The 13,154-nt window shown below is 38.6% G+C and overlaps 1 protein-coding gene across 14 annotated transcripts in view; it reads right to left on the bottom strand.

Annotated features, from left to right (window-relative positions):
• The window catches only part of EPHA6 (EPH receptor A6), a 1,033,311-nt gene extending 1,023,049 nt beyond the window's left edge, over window positions 1–10,262 (bottom strand). For 10 of the 14 annotated variants that reach the window (XR_009494828.1, XM_010800991.4, XM_024994001.2 and 7 more), the window contains exon 1: window positions 9,262–10,262. Coding sequence is in view for 9 of the 14 variants with exons in the window: in XM_010800991.4 (XP_010799293.2) it covers window positions 9,262–9,634 (373 nt within the window). In the remaining 5 variants the exon portion in view is untranslated. The remainder of the gene's footprint in view (window positions 1–9,261) is intronic. The other 4 variants (XM_059887691.1, XM_059887699.1, XM_059887708.1 and 1 more) reach the window with 3 other exon arrangements.
• Between the last annotated feature and the right edge of the window lie 2,892 nt (window positions 10,263–13,154).

The raw sequence follows: 13,154 nt of genomic DNA, 5'->3' as shown, positions 1-13,154 counted from the left end.
GATAATTCTTATTTGGAATACACATTAATATAATACATTTTAATTTCCTAATATATAAAATATTTCCTGCTTTATTAACTTGCTTAAATTATATCTAATTATAATCATAAGTAGGAATATTTTCATATATTGATTTTTTTAAATTATGCGTAAATGCTTTTACTTATTCTAGATATTATACTCTACGTACTATTTCAAGAATGTGTTTCCCCAGGGAGCTCAACCTGGTGCTCTGTGACAACTAGAGTGGTGGAATGAGGGATGGAGGGAGGTTAGAGAGGGAGGGGACATATGTATACTTAGGATTGATTTATGTTGTATGGCAGAAACACAACACAACATTGTAAAGCAATTATTCAATTAAAATAAATTTTAAGAAAAAGTGTTCCTCTTTGCAATGCTCATATACCACAAATATGAATATTACAGAAATCAACCTAAAATAATAATCATTCTGTCATGTTATTAGTAGGTTAACATTAGTAAATAAGTTATGTATATAAATATCCCATATATCCAGATACCAAACATTACAAGAATAAAATAATTCATAACTAATTCTAACTCTTGAACATTCAGTTTCTAAAGAGATGTTATAACTTCTAAGATCAGAAAGTAAGTATAACATTACAACTTAAGTTATAAAATGAAACGGGAGCAAGGGTGGTGATTTTTCATTTATATCCAGCCAGTTCAGATCATCAAACAGGCCAATAGCTAGAGGACACAGCAGTATCCTGGCAAAGTAGCTGAATGCATTTTTCAGGACATGGACTGAAAATACCTGCTTTCATCCCAATTCTTGCTTCACAACTCAATTAAGATGTATGTTTGCTGCTATCTGAAACTGGAAACTAGCTTCTTCACCATGAATCACAGTTTTTAATAATAAATCCACCTTAAATAAACACACCAGAAAAAGCTAGACTAAAGCATAAAAGTGAAAAGCAAAAGTGAAGTCGCTCAGTCAGTCGTGTCCAACTCTTTGCGACCCCATGAACTGCAGCCTACCAGGCTCCTCTGTCCATGGGATTTTCCAGACAAGAGTACTGGAATGGGTTGCCATTGCCTTCTCTGAATATCATTTAAACAAAACCTGCCTCCACATGTCAGTTCATGGAAAGCCATTAGAGTTTTGAAATATTTATATTTTCTATGAATGGTTGTGTTTATTCAATGCATATTTATGTTTAATTTTCATGCAATTAAATAAAATATATGCCCACCCATAAACTAATATTAGAAGATCCCTATGAAGCAATTTTACAAATAAAAACACATAAAAGTGTTAGTAGTATTACTTTACACTCTTCCTTCTTTCCCTCATGATATCATTTACTGTAAAATTCATCTTATAAAAATCATCAATTAAGGATTAATTATCAATTACTCAAGGATAAATAAAAAGAGAAGGCTGATTTTCTAAAGAATAGAGACTGTATGATAATCACTGTTGTAGAACCTAGCTTAGAATCTGTTGTAGAATTCTATCTTAGAATCTAGCATAATGCCTGACACAGGGAGATACTTTAAGATGTGGCTGCTGAGTGACTTATTTTCTTAAATTTGAGATGTACTTTAATGAAATAAGATATTACTTGCAAATAATCAATACATAAATATGAGAGCTGAACATCAGTACTCTTACATGTTATCATATGACAAATGTCCTTTAAAAGTTTTTCTAATTATAAAAAAATAATTAATTTTGGATCTAATTTTAAGAAAACAGAAAATTTTCCTACTAGACTTGGAAAGAGACTGGAAACTCTTCACTAAACTATATTAATATATTCTTTTTTTAATATAAATTTATTTTAATTGGAGGCTAATTACTTTACAATATTGTATTGGTTTTGCCGTACATTGACATACATTCTTAAAGGAAAACTTCTTGAATTCTTACATGTAGTAAGTACCTACCTATCAGTGTGTATATGTATGCCAAATCTCTATAGTCATGTCTGACTCTGCAACCCCATGGACTGTAGCCCCTGAGGCTCCTGTGTCCATGGGATTCTCTAGGCAAGAATACTGGAGTGGACTACCATTTCTTCCTCCAGGGGATCTTCCTGATCCATGGATCCAAGACCTGTCTGTTAAGTCTCTTACATTAGCAGGGGCATTCTTTACCACTAGCGCCACCTGGGAAGCCCAAATAGTAGGCTCTGATAAACATCTTTTTAAAGTACAAACATTATCACTCAGTTCTAGAATATTTATCATTGAAAATCAAAACTGTATATCTCCTAAGAATTCATAATGTTTACTGAAAGGAAATCACTATAAAATAGTATTCTCCAGAACATTCTAAACACTGAAGTATAAGATTTACTATGTGTGAATATGTACATTTAAGAATATTTACAAATGTTTAAATGAAACATCTCCATAGTATTGATTTTCCAAATATATACAAGGTATTTAGGACTGTTAAATTAAGATTTTTTACACTTCTGTATATTTAACAATTGCTGTCATATATTAGTAGTAGTAGTAGTAGTAGGCAACTCACTGCTGCTGCTGCTGCTAAGTCGCTTCAGTCGTGTCTGACTCTGTGCGACCCCATAGACGGCCTCCCACCAGGCTCCCCGTCCCTGGGATTCTCCAGGCAAGAACACTGGAGTGGGTTGCCATTGCCTTCTCCAATGCATGAAAGTGAAAAGTGAAAGGGAAGTCGCTCAGTCGTGCCCGACTCTTAGCAACCCCATGGACTGCAGCCTACCAGGCTCCTCCCTCTATGGGATTATCCAGGCAAGAGTACTGGAGTGGGGTGCCATTGCCTTCTCCAGGCAACTCACAGTGATGAACAATAACTGGTCAGGGAAAGTTTCTAAGTTACATGCAATTTACTGTTGTTGAGTGGAGAGCCTAATATTTTCTTCCCTCATCTTAAGATCTAATTTCCTGGGTCTTTTACAAGCTTACTGAATATGCATTTGTTTCTGTTCATTTTAACAAAATGCAGAGAAGAAAGAAGGCTAATAGAAAATATGTGATAACATGCCTATTTTATGTCTAGTATCACTTCTATTTTTCTTTTTAGTAACAGTAGTCTGATAATAACAAAGATGAATAAAACTGGTGCATAAGCCAAACTTTGAAATATTGCTCTCTATTTTAATAGATTCTGTTGGATCACCATATTGCTTTGTTAAGATATCTCCACCCACCTGTGCCATCCACTCTGACAAAAAACAACTATATATGTAAAGTTGTGTCAAAAATGCATTAACAAATTTCATGTTAATAAAATATGTGTACAGTGCTATGCACAATGGTTTGAAATAATAAAACTGTATTATTATTATTTAAATCATAGTTTCAGAAGATTAAAGTAGAGAATGGACCTCTCACCCCATCCTTCCTATCTGTTGTCAATAATCAACTACTATAAGCAAGATCATTTTTATGGGGATTAATGAAAAATTTTTTCAGGTCCCTTGGAAAAAGTGACAAAATACTGAATATCTACATTTATTTTTCTGTAATTATAAGATGATCCCATAATCCTACTTCCAAAAGCTATCTCAAATCCATCTTCTTATCCCCATCTCAGTATTACCATGCTAGCCAGGCCACCATACCCTTCCCTATGTCCCTAAAAACTGCAATAGACTCCTAACACTACTCTTCATTTTCCAATCATCTCTTCTACTTGCTAGCCATAATGCTCTAAAAATGAAAAATGGTTGAAATCTCATTAGCTTCCCATTTTACCAAGGAAAATATTAAAACCTAATTCCTTTCCATGGCTTGTTTTCTTCTCTGTGGATCCGGTTTCACATTCTCTTTCAAACCTCGCTATAGGCTACTCTCTGCCTTGCTCAGTAAGCTCCAGTTCCATACTGGACTTATTTCTTCAAAGGCGACAAGCTCATCTCCCTTCAAGGTCACTGACCAGGTAGTTCCCTTTACCTAGAATGCACTTCTTCCTGTTCTGTACATTTAGCTGTTTCTCATCCTTGAGAATGTCATTTATGTGTCACTTCCCAGAGAGGCCTCTCCAACCACCACATTTAAAACAGTGGGTCCCTCCTGTTATTTGCTCAGGGCCTTTATTGTTTCCTCCATAGTATATAGTTTCATTTACTTCCGTATTTTTTGTCAGTCTCCCTTAGTAGAAAATAAATTCCATGAAGGCATTTATGAAGTCTGGCTTACTTACTCTTTTTTCTCTTCATCATATAAATATTAAATTCAAAAACAGAATACTCAATAAAAATAAGGCAAAAGAAGAGGTAATATAATACATGTTTTTTAAAGAACTAATGCCAGTCCTAAAGAAACTGCAAGTTGATCAGAACACTATAGACATAGTATATCAAATTATGTTGCACAACTTAAATGTGTATATATATATATATATATATACACATGTGTGTATATATATATATATATATATATATATACACACAATTTTTATTTAAAAGTTAACACTGTGGATGTATGGAGAAGGCAATGGCACCCCACTCCAGTACTCTTGCCTGGAAAATCCCATGGACAGAGGAGCCTGATAGGCTGCAGTCCATGGAGTCACTGAGGGTTGGACACGACTGAGCAACTTCACTTTCACTTTTCACTTTCATGCATTGGAGAAGGCAATGGCAACCCACTCCAGTGTTCTTGCCTGGAGAATCCCAGGGATGGGGGAGCCTGGTGGGCTGCTGTCTATGGGGTCACACAGAGTCGGACATGACTTACAATTTAATCCTTCTGTATAAGTTTAGTTTGATTACATGATTAACAAAGTACACTGAACAAAGTTAATTCATGTTTATTATTTAACTACATGTACTGATCTCTACTGTATTTATAGTCCCAAGAAATGGTGAGTCAAGAAGACAAGAGACTTCTATAACTTTAGGGATTTGGTTGACTGATGGACAATGTAAGATAACATCTATTCTCTCACCATTTAGGACAAAAGAAATATATAGTCAGAAGTACTCCTGTGTGTGAAAGAAGAAAGAGAGAGTGATTGAGATATGGTGTCTGTCACAGAGGAAAAGAATTAGTAGAAGGAAATACAAGAAATCTTTGATGCCTTTTGCTACTTATTTATACTAGCAATGATTACTGAAGAAAAATTTTCAACTCTTGGATTTTTAATAATATTTAATTTTGTAACATAAGAATAATACAAATTCCATATGGAAAAGTTTGACAGTATTTTTAAAATGTAAAAAGATGTTATTTAATCATTAATTAAATATAGATATATATATATTTGCCCCTTTAGAAAATCTATATTAATACTGCTTTATTCATGTTATTTCTAGTTTGAAGATAAGATCCTTAAAGAATGTTGTATAATTTTTGTGTAAGAAAAAAATTTTAGATATAGTCTTATCCCAAACTCAGAACAAAAAGATTTAGATGACCAGTGTGTATCAATGACATTTTATATTCTATTTTAAATACTAATCATAATGGCTAATTCTACAATGGCTCAGTTTGTTAATGTATAAAAAATTACATTCTAGGTTGTTTTCATACTTATGGAAAACAAGAAAGGCATGTGATTTCAACCTCTTGCACTTTTACAATCATAGTTTATCCCTCAAATTTTATATAAGTGAAAGGTCTTTTAGCAATATTCCTTATAAATCACTCAGTTTTCCTTATTGAACCCAATTTTCAATATTTTCAGTAAAGTTCACTCTTCAACTTTCTGAAAATACTTCAATTCCCCGCTTTCTGTAAATATAAGAACAACATTCAGTCTTACAGTTTGTGTACAATATTTATGTCAGTTCAACTAATTTGAGGCTATAAATGTAAATAAGCAGGTATTTTTCTGATCAGCTATGTTCACCTGTATTTACACACAACTTAGTGGATTTTAGACTTAATTCATTCAAATTAATAAATTTAATGAAACTAATGACTCAAACTATTGTTTTCCTTGTATATTTCATTTTTCACTGAAATCCCTGGGTGGAGGAGAAAGATCAATTAACACAATCTTGGTAGTAAAATGAACTCACCAGACTCTCATATTCAAACCATATTTTGATTTAATGAATTATTTGAGTATTGATTATTTTTGGAAACATGAGTCATACCCTGAGAGATGCATCAACTCTTTTAGACTAAAGCAGAGTAATTTTTGAATTAATGGATCCCTGGTGGCTACTAATCACTGAGATTGATATACATGGTTACTGACATATGAAACAAGATTGTATTTTATATTCTCCTAACTATCTTTCTAGTACAAAAATAAAAGTTTTCATATCTTGAGAGTAAAAACTGTTAATTTTAAAATTACCAACACAAAATAAATACTGTGGTTTTAAACAGAGGGAAAATTAATGGAATAAGGGAAATTTGAGTACAAATCATGTTTTCATTTACTTAATCAGATGAAGTGATCTAGAAAGCAGCTTTACTTTTTGATCAATTCAAGGAGGTTTCAGTAATAGAAAGAGTGTCAAACTGATTTATTTTGCCTTTATGGTGCAGAGATTCACAGCCAGTTAAAAAACAAGAGAAGAGATGCTTCCTATATTCAAGTTACTCTTAGCACAGTGTTAAAAATGAAATAGTTCACTTTTTGGATCCTTTTATTCTATCTATGCAAAATGGGGAATGAAGAAGAGGATGATACCTTCATTCAACCATGAAATATGTCATATAATTTGGTAAAAATAAATCACATTAAAGAGTTTACTTTTTGATTACTCTTAATGAGAAGGCAAATTATATTAAAATGAAAATTTACCCTCTGTAACAAATTTTAAAAATAAAACAAGAATTCCATTAGCTCTTAGGACAAAAAGTTACTAGAAAAATGAATACATATGCTTAAAATTAAATATTAAGCCTATTATCAATGCTTAATATTATGAACATAGATAAGATTTGTATTTTCCATTAGTATTTCTATATTGTACATGTACTTCAGTAATTCTAAAATGTAAAATATTTTCAATGTTTACAAATTGGCAAGATATGTTGATTCATGTCATCTATTTTTGAAACTACAAATAAGAAAATATCCTTCAATTGGTCTCAAAAATAACATTTTGAACTTCCACATTTTATCAACTATTAGCATGATTATTTCAGCATTCAAAAATTATCTCAAGATATTATAAGGCATAATTTCCAACCACTGTAACTTTAAGCTGTAAAAAGCATTTTAAAAGCAATTATTTGTGTCTGACGAAAAAAAATCTGAGCATATTTTTTCCATAATATTCTGTTGAAAAACTCTAAATTTTACCCAACTTACCCTTTAGGTACAATATTATTCAAGTGTAACACATAGCTTGTGTTTTTAGACTATTAGTACAAATGCAAATTAAGAGTTTTTGGAGACTATCTTTAATGATCCTATTTGTTAGGTAAGCTGAGTAATATTCACTAAGTTAAGCTAATTTACAAAACACAAATAAATTAGATATAATTGATAAATCTTTTAGTTAAAATGTCTTGTAAAAGTATGAGAAAGCTATTAAAATAGATAAATAAAAATTACTGCAAGAGTTGACAAACAACTCCCCTATGCCCTTAAGTTTAATATGAATTACTGAAAGGTCATACTTTAATACTTGAGACACTTTGGTAGAATGGCTCTTTACTCATTTGAAGAGTGTAACATGTTTTATTTTTGGTAGTATTCTCAGGGCCTAGGATGGTTACTGGAACTTTGAAAATATAAACGTTGATTTAGGGACATGATTGAAAGGATATAACTGTTAAAATATTCCTAGCCAACTTGACTTTAAGTGTATACTTCTTTAGAAGCCCTAGAGACATTTAGTATAACATAAATGTCTGATTTTCCAATTACTAAAAATCGTTTCTCCTTTCAATAAAAAGGTCAAGTAATTACATGTTATTTTAAACAATGTTCAATTTTCAGAGGTAAATTAAGTAACTACTTCCTTTGATATTTAATGCCAGTAGTCCTTGAAACCAAATAAGGGATGTGTGTGAAGGTATACACCTCCATAGGAGAGCATGGCACTATAGGTGGTACTTATAGAATACATTTTCAAAGGCAAGATGGTTGTGTATGGTTTTCAAGCTGACATATGCATTTGTGATTGCAATCTGGAGGTTAAAAACAAAAAAGACAAAGAATTAGAAAAGCATGTCAAAAGTACCAGTTACATAAAGAGAACTGAATATTGATTCTAAATTATTCTAACAAACTGGCTGTATATGTTTATGACAAAAAAGAAGGCTGTGCTGTTCTAATTTCCTTCTCTCTTAACCTTCTCACCCTCGCAAAGAAAGCCCACATTTTCATGCCATCTGACCTCTATTTATATACCTGCAAATTATTTCGAGACCTTGTATGTTGAATGGTAACTCTAATTTAAGTTTTATATTTGAGGTGTTTTAAAAGTGTGACGTAACAGGTGACACCGGCGGTCATCACAGTGCCAGTGAGAGCATCCAGCCAGGTACATGCTGGAAAACTTTTATGGTTGTTCCTCTCTCAATCTAGGAAGATTAAGATTATGGAAGTGGTTTTTTAAATATAGATCTTTAAATATTCACAGCAGAAATCCAATGAGTATGTCTCATAAAGATTGTTGGCTAGAAAGCAAAAAAACAAAAGTCAAAAATTCTCAGTGCTTTCCATTCGGTAAACCTCATCTTCACTTTACCACTTTACCTGACTTTAGGCATAGAATATTCACAACTTCTTAATTCACACCTAATAACACCCCCACCCCCGGCCCCTTCGGGCATCTGGGCTGGAAACAATTCGGAATAATTTCTAAATGTCTACTACATTCGGTCGGGATGGGGTAAAGGGGTTGCAGCTGGGCGAGGGTTTGGTTTATCGAAGGCACAAGGCTGGTTATTTGGCCAGGGGCTACAGCGAGAACGATCTGCTTTCTTGCAGGCGTGCGGGAGAACCTACACGTTACCGTGCAGTAAGCGACCGCAAAGAGCCAGAAGTCTCCATTAAGCCTCTACCACAGAGCCTGACCTCCCGTGGAGACCGCGCAGGGGGAGCGGTCCCGTGGCCGCCAGTAGTGGGACCCAACTGCTGCTGATGCTCACGCATCCGTTTAAAGACATTTGGAAGCAGAAGAGACCGCAGTTCGTGAGGTCTCCGGCCCCAGGAACTGTGGACAGGCGATCTGGTGAGGAGACATCCTCGACCCCCTCGTGTGGAGAGCCCGGAGAAGCCCACCCCGAGACGAAGTTACCTGCCAAGAGGCGACCAACGCACCGGTCCTCGGAGCACCCACTTCCTCCCGCCCCATCTTGCTACTCCACCGGTCCCTTTACCTTGGTTGTTGGAGACGTGACTGCAGTCGCCCGGCCAAGCTGTCAGCAGAGGCAAGAAGAAACCAAATTGCAAAAGAAATTCCCGGACTTCGCTGCCCCCCATGGTTCTCCCCGGCTCTCTTCTCCTCCCCCTTAAAGAGAAGTGGCAGCAGCGCAGCCAGGTGTTCAGCTTCGGGTCCGAGTCCACGTCTTCTTCCTCCTCCTCTTCCTCCTCCACCCGGCCCACAGTGGGTGTCCCGGGGTGACCCCCGCGCGAGGCCCCGGGGGCAGGGCACGAAGGTCCAGGCTGCCCAGGTGCAGGCGCAGCTGCTTCGGAGGACGCTGCTTGCGGCGCCAGGGAGCTCCTGGCGGCTGTAGACGAGCGGAATTGCATCCACCGCCGTGTCCCGCTCGCGCGAGGACTATTCACTTGGGCCTGGGAGAGCGCGCGCGCAGGAGCGAGCTCGGGCTGTGGTTTGGGGGAGGGGAGCGAAGGGGCGGGGGAGGGCGCCTCACGGCGGGAATGGGGGGAGGGACGGCCAGGTGCGGCGGTGGCTCGGGCAGCTCTGCCGGTCTGAGCGCCTCTCCTAACTCAGAGTGGGCACTTGCAGAGCCAAAAGCCGGGCGGGCGCCGCAGCTGTGAGCGGGCGGGGGCCGCGGGAACTTTCCTCCGGCCAGTGCGGCGAGAGCCGAGCAACTGAGGAGGCTCCGCGGGGCCGCAAGGGGTCCGACCAAGCTACCGAGCTGCGCCCTCAGCTCCTAGCCTAGGTGGCGACGGCAGCGGCCCGCAGAACGGACCCCTCCAACTCGGCCGCGTCTGCGCCGCGCTTCGGCCTTGGCAGCCTTTTCCCGGGCCTGTCTGAGGCCGCACTTAGTCTCCTAAGCACTTTCCTTCCCATTTCGCGGCAGCAACGTCCAGCGTTTTAGGGCTACTCTGCACCCTGCAGGGCTACCCTCGACTTCACATTTCCGCCGCCGGAGGGGGCGAGTGCTGTGGCCGAGCGCTCCGGGTCCGGGTTGAGCTTGGCGGCGGCGGACCAGCCTACCGCTCCTCAGCCTGGGTCGCCCAAACTTGCCCGGTAGGGCGAGAGCCTCAGCTTGGCGGCCGCCTCCGCAGCTAGTCCTAGGAGAGCGAAGGAAGGCAGCGAGCTTCAGAGGAGTCACCTCAGGCTGGAGAGGGGCGGGTGCACTGAGGTCTTGTCGTCACCATGCGGCCGCGACTTCACAGTGGAGGTCAAGAGCATGGTTGCAGCCGCAGGCGCCGGGATTTCGGGGGGCCCGGGACGCCTGCAGCGTGACGGCGTCGCACCGCAGACTCGGAGAAGCCCACGGGCTGAGCTGTGCGTGGCCGCCTCCACAGACGCGCCGACTGCCTGCGAGCGGACAGCTATCCCCACGGAAGCCGCCCCCTCGCGGCACCCACTCCCTCCCAGCGCTCCACGGCGCCGGCTGCCTGGTGGGACCACTCGGCCCTCGCCTCCAGTGCTGGGAGTTCGGAAAGGGGGCAACACAGGTGCTAACAAGGAGGGGTCTCAGGGCGCCTAACCCTGACGTCCTCACCCCGCGGCCGAGGCGGACGTGGAGGGTAGGGCCCGAGCCGCAAGCGCCTCCCAGCTCCGCCAAGCCCGGCGCTGGCCCGCCCGGCTGCCGCCGCTCGGATGCTGCGAGTCCGGCGCTAGAGGGGGTTAGTAGACAGCAACAAAAAAATGCCTCCACTGCTCGCAGGTGGAAGAGGCTGGTCACGCTAGGAACCTCAGGAAGGAGGAAGAATGCGCCCAGGCTAAACTTAACACGTTTATGAAGGGCGCGCCAAGGAATCTGTGCCACTAGTGTGGGGGTTCCATAACAGTTTATTCGCTGTTGTTATTATAATCAGCATTTTAATTGAACGGACTTAGGGTTTTACAGTCGAGTGAGGTCGAAAATCCTACCTCAAAATTCATGAGAATATTTTTTAAAAAATATTTATGACAGGGAAGAAAAGTAAACCCAGAAGAAGAAAAAAAAAACGATATTATGAAGTATATCTTTCTTCTCTAGGGCAGAGGGAGGGAAATGGCACAGTGGTAGGATTTGGGAAAGTAGTAAATGGAAGAGCAAAGGATCTGCGTTCGATGCTTACAAAATTCTGGAGGAGAAAACAGCCTTCCATTCGACGCGTTTTAGCGCTTCTATGTTTGTGTCACACACAGTTGAAGTGGTTCCAGTTATTGCTTTATAGTCAATGGGAGGCAAAGAGAAATACAGCAAAAAGATGCCCCACGTCTAAGTCGTGCAAGGGGAGAAATATGAAAGGCACATGATTTTGAGGTTGTGAGGAAGGCTTCCGATTGGTGACTGTACTTCCACTTTCTTTCGAAATTCAAACACTGCCTCTCTTTAAAGGTGTCCAAGCTAATTTAAAGGTATGCAGAAAACTTCTGAAAAGATAACCAAGTATGGAGTTTATATATTAGTACTGAAAGGAATAAAATCTGATTTTGCTACTGATGCTACCACTCTTACTGATAGACTGTCAGTATCATTTGCAATATGCATTTGCAAACTCAGTTTACAATTTATAAACTGTAAAATTAAAAGATTACATTATAATATAAATCATTATGCTTAAATGTTCATAAAAGCGTTAGATGATTCAATAATTTATGTTTTGATTTAAAATAATCTTTATATTTACTGTCGAAGAATATAGCTTCATGACCTTTTTATAATTAAATTTTAATTCCTTATGTTTAAAATCATTTACAGTAAATAGTTTTATAGATGTCATTAACAACTCACTAAGAGAGTAATTTTATCCAAAGACACTCCTTTTAAAATGGCTGTGTGCTCGGTTGCCTTAGTCGTTTCAGACTCTTTGAGACTTCATGGGCTGTAGCCCACCAGTCTCCTCTGTCCATGGTATTCTTCATGCAAGAATACTGGAGTGGGTTGCCAGTTCCTCCTCCAGGGGATTTCATCTACCCAGGGATCTGAACCTGCTCTGCCAGCACTTCCTGCGTTGCAGGCAGTTTCTTTACCTACTGAGCCACCTGGGAAGCCTTTCATTTTTTACTTTCTCTTTTCCCTCTCCCTTTCCTTCCTTCCTTCCATTCATTAGAGCCACTTCCTTCTAGCCTAATTTGAAAAGAATGTTATTGGTGTTCTGTTTACAATATAGTCTCTAAAATGTAATATTCAAGTGAAATATCAAAATTTAAGTTAAAACTTTGATATTAAGATATTTTTACTCTGGGTTTTGGGGGAAGACAACTTCTTTTTAATGATATTCTATTTTTCTAGTTTTCTGATAAACTGAAGGGTATAATATGATTTATTAACTTAGAAATGCAAATTATGTTAATTTCTAAACTTGTAGTTTTTTAATTAACTAGACTTGCAAGATTTTCAAAATAGAATACTACTAAAAATAAGTTGTCTCCCCCGGAAACCCTAGAGTAAAAGTATTTTAATATCAAAGTTTAACTTAAATTTTGATATTTTACTTGAATATTACATTTTAGAGACTATATTGTAAACAGAACACCAATAACATTCTTTTCAAATTAAGCTAGAAGGAAGTGGCTCTAATGAATGGAAGGAAGGAAAGAGGAACGGTAGAGGAAATAGAGAAAGTAAAAAAAGAAAAGCTGATTCATTTCTAAGATTCATACTTATTTCCAAATCAAGGCACAATGTTTCCAATTAGGGTACAATTTCCAAATTATAGTACAATATCATGATATAAATGCTGTTATTTATTTCAGAGTGGTCACCAACTCAGTAAACATGAGTTTGAGTAAACTCCAGGAGTTGGTGATGGACAGGGAGGCCTGGCATGCTGCAGTCCATGGGGTCGCAAAGTATCCGACATGACTGAGCAATTGAACTGAACTGAACAATAAGAGCTGATAAACTTGGATTTCTATTTTCAT

Source organism: Bos taurus, chromosome 1 (assembly GCF_002263795.3).
Source record: "Bos taurus isolate L1 Dominette 01449 registration number 42190680 breed Hereford chromosome 1, ARS-UCD2.0, whole genome shotgun sequence".
NCBI lineage: Eukaryota > Metazoa > Chordata > Mammalia > Artiodactyla > Bovidae > Bos > Bos taurus.
The sequence above is the reverse complement of the archived record's forward strand: the minus strand, read 5'-3'. Positions and strand labels throughout refer to the sequence as shown.